This window comes from Electrona antarctica, assembly GCF_951216825.1.
Source record: "Electrona antarctica genome assembly, chromosome: 12".
NCBI lineage: Eukaryota > Metazoa > Chordata > Actinopteri > Myctophiformes > Myctophidae > Electrona > Electrona antarctica.
In genome coordinates, this window is record NC_136793.1 from 15,524,237 (window position 1) to 15,537,731 (window position 13,495).

At 46.9% G+C, this 13,495-nt stretch overlaps 1 protein-coding gene across 1 annotated transcript in view; it reads right to left on the reverse strand.

The window, feature by feature from the left end:
- The window catches only part of adgrv1 (adhesion G protein-coupled receptor V1), a gene marked incomplete at its 5' end in the record, with an annotated part of 297,728 nt that overhangs the window by 55,903 nt on the left and 228,330 nt on the right, over positions 1-13,495 (reverse strand). The window contains 1 exon segment of the mRNA XM_079516851.1: positions 5,259-5,437. Coding sequence (XP_079372977.1) covers positions 5,259-5,437 — 179 coding nt within the window.

The following is a 13,495-nucleotide window of genomic DNA, read 5'->3' on the forward strand; positions in this document are numbered from 1 at the left end:
TTAGCTCAGTAGACACCTCTGTACCGCCATACTCAGATTAGCTCAGTAGACACCTCTGTACCTCCATACTCAGATTAGCTCAGTAGACACCTCTGTACCTCCATACTCAGATTAGCTCAGTAGACACCTCTGTACCGCCATACTCAGATTAGCTCAGTAGACACCTCTGTACCTCCATACTCAGATTAGCTCAGTAGACACCTCTGTACCTCCATACTCAGATTAGCTCAGTAGACACCTCTGTACCTCCATACTCAGTACCTCCATACTCAGTACCTCCATACTCTGTACCTCCATACTCTGTACCTCCATACTCAGTACCTCCATACTCAGTACCTCCATACTCAGTACCTCCATACTCAGTAGACACCTCTGTACCTCCATACTCAGATGCTCAGTAGACACCTCTGTACCTCCATACTCAGTAGACACCTCTGTACCTCCATACTCAGATTAGCTCAGTAGACACCTCTGTACCTCCATACTCAGATGCTCAGTAGACACCTCTGTACCTCCATGCTCAGATGCTCAGTAGACACCTCTGTACCTCCATGCTCAGTACCTCCATACTCAGTAGACACCTCTGTACCTCCATACTCAGATTAGCTCAGTAGACACCTCTGTACCTCCATACTCAGATGTTTGTGTTTTTTCGTAAATTAACGGCCCTACTTCATCATAGGACAAAAGCATCAAAAGTAGCAGATCTACAAACTCAAATGTTCGCGCCACGTTTCGAGCTTGTAGATCTGCTACCGTTGATGCGTTTGAATGTGAATCCGTAAAGGTAACAGTTTAGGACAGTGGTTCCCAAAGTGGGGTCCGGGGACCCCCAGGGGTCCTTGAGGAAGTTCCAGGGGGTCCCCAGATAAATGATAGTTAGGAACCATTGTTTGAATGTGAATCCGTAAAGGTAACAGTTTAGGACAGTGGTTCCCAAAGTGGGGTCCGGGGACCCCCAGGGGTCCTTGAGGAAGTTCCAGGGGGTCCCCAGATAAATGATAGTTAGGAACCAAATGGACCCTTATGGGTCTGTAACTCAGAGAGTGTACACTCTCAGAGTTAAATTAGCATTTGATTTTACATTGTAAATTGGGGTCCCAGAGATAGAAATTCCATTAAATTGAGGTCTGTCCGTAATCTGTATCCGAACGCATGTCAAACAAAGTCCTTGAAATGCAAATGGTTGAAAATCACTGCTAGAACCATACAATTCTTCTCTTATGGGGGTCCCTGGCATATCTTTTGAAATGGGGGTCCGCGGGCAAATAAGTGTTCATTTGGGGGTTTTGGAACCACTGGTTTAGGACTATATGATCAGATCAGCATTGGGTCCACCAAACCAAAGTCCAAATGTTTACATGTCATGGCAATAAAGGCTTCTGATTCTGATTCTTATGATCATACAGTATGTCATCATATCAGTGGAAAGTCTGGAAACCTTTTAAACAAAGTTTAAAACAGCTCGCATTTTAATCCAAAAAAACCCCATACTGAACAGTTTATTACAGTTATGAAATCAATGTCCCGGTTTGTGAAAAATGCATTGCACTTTTATTGTACAAAATGTCCAGTACAAAAGAAAATGCTGACTGGACCAAGTCAACTCTAAGTCACAGCTAGACAATAACAAGAAAATAAGGCCCGTTGCCAAAACAAAGTTTAGTTTTCACAGTGATGGATACTAGACCCACAAACACACCCCTATGCTGTATACCATGTGACCCACAAACACACCCCTATGCTGTATACCATGTGTGTGCCTTCAGGTTTAAACACACCCCTATGCTGTATACCATGTGTGTGTGTGTGTGTGTGTGTGTGTGTGTGTGTGTGTGTGTATGCTGTATACCATGTGTGTGCCTTCAGGTTTTTCTATAAATAGTTCAGTGTCTGTTACTTGAACCAGTGTGCGGTCTGTCCTTTCTCTATGTTGCACACAGTCACACGCACGCACGCACACACGCACGCACGCACACACACGCACACAGTCAGTCAGTGTGTGTGTGCAGTGCGTGCGTGCGTTAGCAGTGACTTGACTTTGACTACAGCTGTGTTTGTGTTGACTCGGCGTGCTATACAGGTCGTAGCTCTGTTTACTTTGCCTTTTAAGAAAGAAGAGGCTAAAGTCACTGAAGGGGAGACCGGCTCAGACTGGTTCAAAGAGAGAGAATACACCAGAGCAAATAGCAAAATGTCAAAGAACTATGTGTGTGTGTGTGTGTGTGTGTGTGTGTGTGTGTGTGTTTCTATGCTGCACAATCCTCAGTGTTCGTTTAACTCTGAGGGGGTCCAAATGGATCCCTACAGGACCATTTTGGATCCCTACAGGTCCAAATGGATCCCTACAGGACCATTTTGGATCCCTACAGAACCATTTTGGATCCCTACAGGTCCAAATGGATCCCTACAGGTCCAAATGGATCCCTACAGAACCATTTTGGATCCCTACAGGTCCAAATGGATCCCTACAGGACCATTTTGGAGATGTCTGAAATGTCCATGTTATAGAACATGGGTCCTCAACTAGAAAAGCTGAAGGTCCACTAATAATTTTTGAAAAAGACTAAGGTCCGGTTCCATGAGCGCAGCGCGGGCCACGCAGCGGCCAGCAGGGCTCTATGCCTGTTTAGTACAGTCACACCAAGGCAAGCTTATATAAATCGGATCCCCTCCCAACCAACCAATACTGGGGTGCAGAGTATGGAAATAGAATGTTTCACAAATATTCCCCTCCAAAAATGCACAGCAAATGAGAGGTATTGTGTTGAGGCACAAAGAAGACTTTTATTTTTTCAAGTTAAAAAAAATAATGTTTTTTTTGTTTTTTTTGTCCAGGGTCCACAGAGAGGTGGTCCGCGGTCCGGCCGTGGACCGCGGTCCGCCTATTGAGGACCCCTGTTATATAGAATGCAATCAGAATGCAGGTGCAGCAGGTGCATAATATGGCCGCGGTCAGGCAGAAACCTCTAATCTCCATAGACTTTTTGTGTTTTTTCGTAAATTAACGTCTCTCTACTTGATCACAATATACATTGTCGCACAAAAGTAAAAAATAGCAGATCAAGCTCGGCACGCTTGTAGCTCTGCTACTATATTTTGAATATTGAAAACAGTAACAGTTTTGGACATATGCGGTTTCCACCCGACAGGCATTATTATCGTTGCTGTCAGGCACAAAACGTGTATCTCCATGTTTCCCGGAGTGTGACGCGCAACAGTAGAGAAAAGAGACAAGCTCGCAAAGTGTCGCATTAAGATGAGCTATTTTTTTGTTACGTTTTCTGAAGTAAGTAACCACATTTTGGACAAACTTGGACAAATACATGGTACAGTGGGTCTCACGCCATTTGAAAGCTTGTTCCCAGGGCCGGTCCTGAGCAATCTGCCCAGCAACCTCCCCAGTATGCGGCACATACTGGGGGGACACTGGGGAGGCACTGTGGAGGCACTGGGGGGACACTGGGCACTGAGGAGACACTGTGGAGGCACTGGGGGGACACTGGGCACTGGGGAGACACTGGGGAGACACTGGGGGGACACTGGGCACTGGGGAGACACTGTGGAGGCACTGGGGAGACACTGGGCACTGGGGAGACACTGGGGGGGCACTTTCTTTTTTTTGCCCCCCCATGGCGACCGAAGCGGCTGCTTCGTCGGCCTGTAGGAATGGCTGGGCCTGCTTGTTCCACAGGTTGCTATTCCAGCGTAATCACCTCCAGGGTAGCCTGCATTCGGCCTGTACTGTGTGTGAATGAGTGCGTGCGTGCGTACAATCCGTACATGTGTGTGTGTCTGTTTGTCCGCACCTAATCACTATCGAAAGTAATTGCCAGACACCCTTGTGTCTGGCAATTTTAAAGCACCATCAGACTAGAATAATTTGCTCATCTCATGTGGACCTTATCGACTTTTCTTGTTTTGTTACCGAAATTAGTTTATCATACAAGTTCTGCCCCTGCTCTGGCACAAGCCGACAGTAGATTAACACCAACATAAACATAACAACCTAATCCCAAACCCCCCAGAGTACAATAATCTCACAATGTTCGTGCACGTTCACATCAGTGCGACCTGTCTTAGAGTCTTTATCCCCTTTGATAGAATTTAGAGCGCCGATGCAGCAAAACTAACGAGTGATGTGTCGACATCACAGACATGCAGGTGACAAACAAACATGCTGTTATTGGACACACACACACACCTCTCTTCTTGAGAAGAGACCGTGGGGCAGCGAGCCTGAACCTGACCCTTACATTTCAATTTGCAACAAAGGAATTAACATCACACTTTGCACATTCATAAATGAACACTGCAGCATAACACAAATCTGTTTGTCCTATAGCGATGACAAAAATCACTTAGTATGTGTTCACTGTACTACAGTCTAGTCTGGTTGCAATGCACAGGAATGCACTGTCATAATATTAGTACCATGTGTCTTTTCATGCACGCACACAACTCGCCAAAAAACATGGTCGTCATCGTCACGCATGCCTCAGGCAGACAGAAACGTGGATAATAAGTAGGCAATGGTGGAGATATGTGTGTGTGGCACCTTTCCAGTTTTTTTTTGTTTTGATCGCTGCACACATCTCTGCGTCACATGTTGCATGCTAAGGTGATGAGGAGTGTATGTGCTTTAATTATACTCCCATGTTGATATGCCCCAGGCAGCTTGTGTTTTTTTTGTGGCTCGTGTTGTGTGGGAGAGACTGTCTGGGGCCTGTTGTCCCCTTTGGCTAAATGAAAGAAGGAATAGTGCCTCCATATACTTTACCCCCCCCCCCCCCCCATACACACACTACAGTGCTCTGTTTGCAACAATTAGCACAATGTGTAAAATTATGATTTATGGGTATTATCATTCCTGTATTCCTGCCACTCAGTGCAGTGCTTTGCGTTTGGTCAATGCGAGGGCTCTTGATGTAATTTACGGTATTTGGAAAGAAAATGTGCAAAAATAGGTTGGTTATTCAGGACAGCCATATCAGCCATATCGTCTCTGTCGGGTGGAAACCCCAAAACTGTTACTTTTCAGGATTCAAATGACAAAAACAGCATAATAGCAGATCTACAAGTTTGAAACCTGTGCAGTGTTTCGAGCTTGTAAGATCTCCTACTTTTTATGCTTTTGTGTAACGCTATAATATTAAGTAGGGTATTAATTTACAAAAAAGCACACAAAAAGTTGGAGTTACAGTACAATAGTTACAGTACAATATGGCTGTGCGTTCGTGCGTGCGCGTTCCACTCACACGTCTCCGCGCACCAGTCCGTACACGGTGTGGATGTCCCAGGAGAAGCCGCCCAGCAGCACGATGACCAGCACGATGATGACCAGCGCAGGAAGTCCCCAGCCCAGCAGGAAGTAGAGCAGGTAGCGGCGCTCCGTGTGCTCGTCGTTCATCACCAACACCTGCCAGAAGTTGATGGCCTGACAGGAATGAACAAAATCACATTCACTTCCTGACAGGAATGAACAAAATCACATTCACTTCCTGAACAATCTACACAAAAAGGACAGAACATATTCTTAATAGCCCAAAACTAAAATATACTGTATACATCACATATATATGTTTTCTTTGTCCGTTTATCACACGCAAGTGCGAATATCTGGTGTTCTTTGACATATAGTTCATGATACAAAGGGCAGTAAAAAATAACTGGAAGGAGAGGAAGTTTGTCATCGGATAAGAATTGTATACCACGCACGCACGCACGCACGCACGCACGCACGCACGCACACACGCACACACGCACACACGCACACACACACACACACACACACACACACACACAACCTTCAATAGCCGTGTTTACTCAGTAATCCAGAAGGCTTTCATATTATGCTCATCCATCTGATACAGCCATTAGTGCTGCTGTTTGTTGTTACATAAGAAGCAGCTTCTTGCCTCCACACCTGTTGGATGCATACTGCACACAGGCAGAACCAACGTGGTACAGTATCGCTCCGTGTCCATATCAGATGGCTCAAACACACAACAACAGGCCAGGACATCCATTCTCTCAGCTTGTCTGTGGAGTGCACACACGTGTGTTCTGTCCTCATGGCGTGCCTGTACCTGCTACTACATACAGTATATTCTCTGGAGAAACGTGTGCTATATCTCCCAAAGGGGTTTCAAAATGCTTCCAACCTTTACTGTTAACAGTCAATCTGTACTTTTGGAGTCTCTGAAAAAGTGCTGTGGTTCTCAAATAAACCAGGTCAGGTTGTGGCCTCCTGGTGGTGCTATAACAGGTCAATGTGAAATGGGTGGGCTATATTCCTTAGCCTAGTAGGAAAGTGCGTGAAAGATTTCATGTCAAATTGCACGCTGCGTTCATGATTTGAGGCTTTTTGTTCAAAACGGGCCAATCCTGTAACATTTGAAAGCCAATGTTAGCCAATTAGCCCTTCACTAAATCCCACCACAAAAAGTGATTGTCCAATGCCAATCCAAATAGTTTAGCAACGGTTTCTATGCAGGTCAAGCTTTCTTCGCTGCTAACGTGCCTAGTCTAGGGAGTGTGCATGCAACGTTTCACGCAGATTGGTGCAGTTATAGGTAAAAATGGTGAAAAGCTGCCTCATGGTGGCGCTATAACAGGCCGTTCTGGAAAATTTGGGACAGAGGTTCTTCGTGTGTGCGACGTTTGGCATCGACCGGGTTAACGGTGCCGGAGATTACTGTAGCTGGTAACAGACGGACGGACGGCCGGACACACACACACACACACACACACACACACACACACACACACGGACGGAGGGCATAACATACTCTCTCCCCATGCCTTTGGCCTGGTGGAGACAAAAATCTGCCCTCCTATGAGACACAGACCAACGAGCATTAATGAGGACCAATTATATGTAATAAGATAGATAGATAGATATTATAAGATAGGTTGAAAATGGGTGACGTCGTCCTTTAAGAAGACATTAGTATTATTCTCAGCCCAGGAGAAAGGGACTACTCTAAAACTTGCAGAGAAACGACATGTTTGCTTCAAGGGCAAATCTTAGCAATTCAGCTATCGTCTTTGTCAGGTGGAAACCTCATATATCCAAAACTGTTACTTTGCAGGATTCAAATGAAAAAATAGCTAAAAGTAGCAGATCTACAAGCTCAAAGCGCGTCGCTTCGTGCCACGTCTTGAGCTTGCAGATCTGCTACTTTTGAGGCCTCAGGCTTCAACTCGTAATGGATTCAACAAATACTACACGAGAAACGGACGGTTTTGGACATACAAGGTTTCCACCCGACAGAGACTGATAAACATCTTATCCTTTCAGGTCCATTGTTCAAATGGATGATACACACACAGACACAGCAGGCCAGGTCTACTCCATCGGGAGTCGAACCCGCGGCACACAGCCAGACTGGACTACCAGCCAGGGTGCCTGGACCACTGAGCCGCGGCCAAGGCCAAGGTCTACTCCAATCCTTTTTCTTTAAATGTTTGTGGCTTTCGCCTTTTTTTAAAAATATATTTTTTATAGAGGGATAGACAGTAGGCTCACAGGACATGGGGAGAGAGATGGGGGGAGTGACATGCAGTAAAGGCCGTCGGGATCGGGAGTCGAACCCGCGGCACACTGCCAGACTGGACTACCAGCCAGGGTGCCTGGACCACTGAGCCGCGGCCAAGGCCAAGGTCTACTCCAATCCTATCATGGAGTGAAATCAATCCATAATAATGACGCTTGCTCCATCTGTTTGCATAAGCCCAGCTCCCTACGACACTGTCACTGTTGGATTCAGTGGACAGCGGCGCGGACAGTACTCAAGTACTGTACTTAAGTAACATTTTGAGGTATTTCCAAGTATGTCAGTACTTTTACTCCACTACTGTACATCTCAGAGGCAAATATTATACTTTTACTCCACTCCATGATAAACTGCATGCATGTCTACTACAGTGTGTAGTGTTAGTAGCACAGTGGAGCAGGGTGGCGATGCAGCAAGGTCATCGTGTTGTTATGCAACACTGTGCGGTGTCATTTAGTCAGCACACGGCTGCTTCTTGTTGTGCTGATTCAATTATGGCCATTTTTCTATGCGATGGCATTCTTTCAGGCACGCACACACGCGCACGTACTCAGTATATGCACGTTGCACGCACACACTCTCAAAAGTTACTGAGCCAAACTTTCCATAGGACCTGACCTGAGAGATATGCTGGCGCCCATCTGGATTTGGCACTTAGCTGAAAGCAGCTACAGTACCTGATATCACAGTGTGTGTGTGTGTGTGTGTGTGTGTGTGTCCAGAGATCATCATCATCATCATGGTCAGCAACTATGAGTGCTGACTGGCCAGCGGAACAATGTGAGCAAGTGGGCGGAGTGAGTGAGTGAGTGAGTGAGTGAGTGAGTGAGTGAGTGATTTAGTGAGTGAGTGAGTGAGTGAGTGATTTAGTGAGTGAGTGAGTGAGTGATTTAGTGAGTGAGTGAGTGAGTGAGTGAGTGAGTGAGTGAGTGAGTGAGTGAGTGATTTAGTGAGTGAGTGAGTGAGTGAGTGATTTAGTGAGTGAGTGAGTGAGTGAGTGAGTGAGTGTGTAAACCAACATTTGAAGTGAACGGAGCTCCTGGCCCCTGTCTAGTTGAGTAAGTAGCATTCTTTTGTATTTTAGCAAACTGCTGTTAGTGTTACTCTAAGTACTTTTGTATTAGTATTATATTATTAGCTTGTGTGGTAGTCAGTAGTTTATAGCTGTATTGTTTGTGTTCAAGCAGTAGGCTTTGGACACTTTGGACTAGTGTAACTAGTTTCACCCTGTGATAGGCCACTTGATAAGTAGTATAGGCCACTTGATTTCCTTGTGAAGTGTGAAGTGAGTGCTTTAGCCAGCACAGCTCTAGGGTTAAGTAGCCAGGTTGGGAGTATTCAATTCAGTGTGTAAACCAACATTTGAAGTGAACGGAGCTCCTGGCCCCTGTCTAGTTGAGTAAGTAGCATTCTTTTGTATTTTAGCAAACTGCTGTTAGTGTTACTCTAAGTACTTTTGTATTAGTATTATATTATTAGCTTGTGTGGTAGTCAGTAGTTTATAGCTGTATTGTTTGTGTTCAAGCAGTAGGCTTTGGACACTTTGGACTAGTGTAACTAGTTTCACCCTGTGATAGGCCACTTGATAAGTAGTATAGGCCACTTGATTTCCTTGTGAAGTGTGAAGTGAGTGCTTTAGCCAGCACAGCTCTAGGGTTAAGTAGCCAGGTTGGGAGTATTCAATTCAGTGTGTAAACCAACATTTGAAGTGAACGGAGCTCCTGGCCCCTGTCTAGTTGAGTAAGTAGCATTCTTTTGTATTTTAGCAAACTGCTGTTAGTGTTACTCTAAGTACTTTTGTATTAGTATTATATTATTAGCTTGTGTGGTAGTCAGTAGTTTATAGCTGTATTGTTTGTGTTCAAGCAGTAGGCTTTGGACACTTTGGACTAGTGTAACTAGTTTCACCCTGTGATAGGCCACTTGATAAGTAGTATAGGCCACTTGATTTCCTTGTGAAGTGTGAAGTGAGTGCTTTAGCCAGCACAGCTCTAGGGTTAAGTAGCCAGGTTGGGAGTATTCAATTCAGTGTGTAAACCAACATTTGAAGTGAACGGAGCTCCTGGCCCCTGTCTAGTTGAGTAAGTAGCATTCTTTTGTATTTTAGCAAACTGCTGTTAGTGTTACTCTAAGTACTTTTGTATTAGTATTATATTATTAGCTTGTGTGGTAGTCAGTAGTTTATAGCTGTATTGTTTGTGTTCAAGCAGTAGGCTTTGGACACTTTGGACTAGTGTAACTAGTTTCACCCTGTGATAGGCCACTTGATAAGTAGTATAGGCCACTTGATTTCCTTGTGAAGTGTGAAGTGAGTGCTTTAGCCAGCACTCCTGGCAGACGATTAGCAATCAGTTGGAGTGGCCTTATACCACCAGGTGAAAGCGTCAGCTGTTAAGCGGCGGCCAGCAAACGAAGGCCAGGCGAACAAAGGCGACAGGCGACTTTGTCAAAGTCCGACTTCGTCACTGAACGATAAGCTGTAGCATTGATTAGTGACATATATAGTAGTGTGATAGATATAGTAGTGTATTGTGGTATATGTTTAGTGATCTACAATGTGTTTTCTTCCTATTCCTGTCCTCTCTTCTTCCTGGCGGTCGCACAAACACTGGGTTCCACCCAGATGTCGCGACACAACTAATCTCATCTATCCTACTCTTTCAACTCACGTCGAGCAAGTGGTAACGGGAGGGCTTTGGAATTGCCACTCAGCTGTGGTGGAAGGCAAATCTGCTTTCATCTCAGCCTACGCGTCCTTGCTCTCCCTTGACTTCCTTGCTCTGACTGAGACCTGGATCAGACCAGAAAACACAGCTACGCCCGCGGCTCTGTCAGATGTGTACTCTTTCTCTCACACTCCCAGAGCCGTGCGGACAGGTGGTGGGGTTGGTCTGCTCATTTCCAGAAAATGGAAATACTCTCCTGTTTCACTGTCACTATTCTCTCCTACCTCATTTGAATTTCATGTGGTCACTGTTTCTCATCCAGTCAAGCTCACCATTGCAGCTGTTTATCGCCCACCGGGCCCTGCTGGTGGCTTCCTGGAGGAGCTGGACCATCTAGTCTCCCACTTCCCTGTCGATGGCTCTGGATTCATCCTTCTGGGTGACTTCAACCTCCCGACTGAGAAGCAGCTAGACCCACTACTTTCGTTTCTCGCCGCCTTTGACCTAGTTCTTTCCCCATCTCCTCCTACCCATGAGGCGGGCAACCAACTGGACCTGATCTTCACCAGAGGCTGCTCTATTGCTAACCTGTCTGTCACTCCTCTTTCCAGTGAAAAGGGTAAGAAACTCTCTGATCACTACTTCATGTCCTACTCTCTCTCTCTCTCCTCTCCCCCCTCACAGCCCCTCCCTACCCACATGATTTCCTCACGTCACAATCTTCGCTCACTTTCCTCCACTGATCTTTCCTCTTCTGTTCTCTCTGCTCTCCCTGCCCCTGAATCCTTTGCTCTTCTATCCCCTGATACCGCCACAGATCTTCTTTTCTCTACTCTATCCTCTTCTCTCGACCATCTCTGTCCCCTCACCACCAGGCCTGCACGCCAAACTCCACCTGCCCCCTGGTTGTCGGACTCAGTGCGGACTGAGAGACGGAGCCTGAGAGCGGCTGAGCGCAAATGGAGAAAGGGCAACCTCCCGGAGGACCTTCTCACCTTCCAATCTCTCATTTCTACTTTTTCCTCCTCTCTATCAGCTGCTAAAGCTGCTTTTTTCTGCACTAAAATTCAGGCTTCTGCTTCCAACCCTAAAAAACTCTTTGAAACTTTCTCCTCTCTCCTACAACCACCACCCCCTCCTCCCTCCTCGTCCCTCCTCCCTGACGATTTCGCCAACTTCTTTGACAAGAAGGTGAACGATATCCGATCCTCCTTCCCTCCTCCCCCGGCTGGTGCCCTGCGCACTGCCCACACCCGTCTGCCTGCCACCCCCCCCTCTCTACCTTCATCTACTCCTCTTCCCCCCCCCATCCCCTCTCTATCCCACTTCTCTCCCCTCTCCCCTAACGAGGTCCTTCTCCTTGTTACCTCTAGTCGCCCCACCTCATGCTCTCTGGACCCGGTCCCATCCACTCTGTTGCAGTCTATTGCACCTGAACTTCTTCCCTTCTTAACCCACCTTATTAACACCTCTCTGACATCTGGCTACTTTCCCTCTACTTTCAAGACTGCCAGAGTCACCCCCCTCCTGAAGAAACCGACACTTGACCCCTCTGAGATCAAGAACTACAGACCGGTTTCCCTTCTATCCTTCCTATCTAAAACTCTCGAACGTGCTGTCTTTAAACAACTGTCCTCCTATCTCCACCAGAACAACCTCCTGGACTCCAACCAGTCTGGTTTCAAAGTGGGTCACTCGACAGAGACTGCCCTGCTGGCAGTGACGGAGTCGCTCCATGCCGCTAGAGCGAACTCTCTCTCCTCCGTCCTGATACTCCTGGACCTGTCTGCAGCGTTCGACACGGTGAACCATCAGATCCTCCTCTCCACCCTCGAGGGGATGGGTGTCTCAGGCTCTGCACTCTCCCTGTTTGCATCCTACCTGACGGGTCGCTCCTACCAGGTGATGCTGAGAGGGTCTGTGTCAGAACCACACAGGCTCACAACTGGGGTTCCCCAAGGCTCGGTTCTGGGTCCTCTTCTTTTCTCTCTCTACACTACATCTCTGGGTGCTGTCATCCACTCCCATGGCTTTTCCTACCACTGCTATGCCGATGACACCCAGCTGATCCTCTCATTCCCCCCCTCTGATACCCAAGTGGAGGCACGCATTGCTGCTTGTCTGGCTGACATCTCGGCGTGGATGTCGACAAACCACCTGAAGCTCAACCTGGACAAGACCGAGCTGATGTTCCTCCCAGGGAAGGGCTGTCCGCACCGAGACATGGCCATCACCATTGATAATGCTGTGGTGACCTCAACTCGGACTGCGAAAAATCTGGGTGTGACCCTGGACGATCAACTGACGTTCTCGGCAAACATCGCATCAGTGACAAGGTCCTGCAGATTCCTCCTCTACAACATCAGGAGGATTCGCCCCTTCCTCACGGAGAAGGCAGCCCAGGTGCTCATCCAGGCTCTCGTCATCTCCCGCCTGGACTACTGCAACTCCCTCCTTGCTGGTGCTCCGGCATCTGCCATCAGACCTCTGGAGCTTGTTCAGAAAGCTGCGGCTCGTCTGGTGTTCAACCGCCCCAAGTTCTCCCACACAACCATCCTTCTCCGTTCTCTACACTGGCTCCCCGTAGCGGCCCGCATCCAGTTCAAAACCCTGGTGTTAGCCTATAGGGCAGTGAAAGGAACAGCTCCTTCCTATCTCCGGGCTATGGTCGATGCCTACACCCCTGCCCGACCACTTCGGTCTGCCACCTCGGGGCGACTGATTGCCTCGTCACTCAAGGGTCCTTCTGGCCGATCCACACGGTCACGACTCTTTTCTGTTCTGGCCCCACAGTGGTGGAATGAACTCCCCACTGATGTTAGGACAGCAGAGTCACTGCCCATATTTCGCCGCAGGTTGAAAACCCACCTCTTCAGGAAACACTACCCTTCCTCTCTGCCTGACCTACTTGTTGTTAACTAGTTGTACGAACGCTTGTTTTCTATTGTTGTATTGTTTATTGGATCTTGTTTAGTCGATACACTTAATTGTTTTAGCTCATGCTCATTTGATTTAGCTATTTTGTCTCATCTGGTTAAGGAAATAGGTAGCTGATATATTGCACTTTTACCTTAGCGCTAGGTATACTCTTGGTTGCTTGTTTTTGCAGAAAATGCACTAAAAACTTCTGGTGATTAGTAGTTTTTGTTCCCTACCTATGTTGAATACACTTATTGTAAGTCGCTTTGGATAAAAGCGTCTGCTAAATGACTGTAATGTAATGTAATGTAATGTGAGTGATTTAGTGAGTGAGTGAGTGAGTGAGTGAGT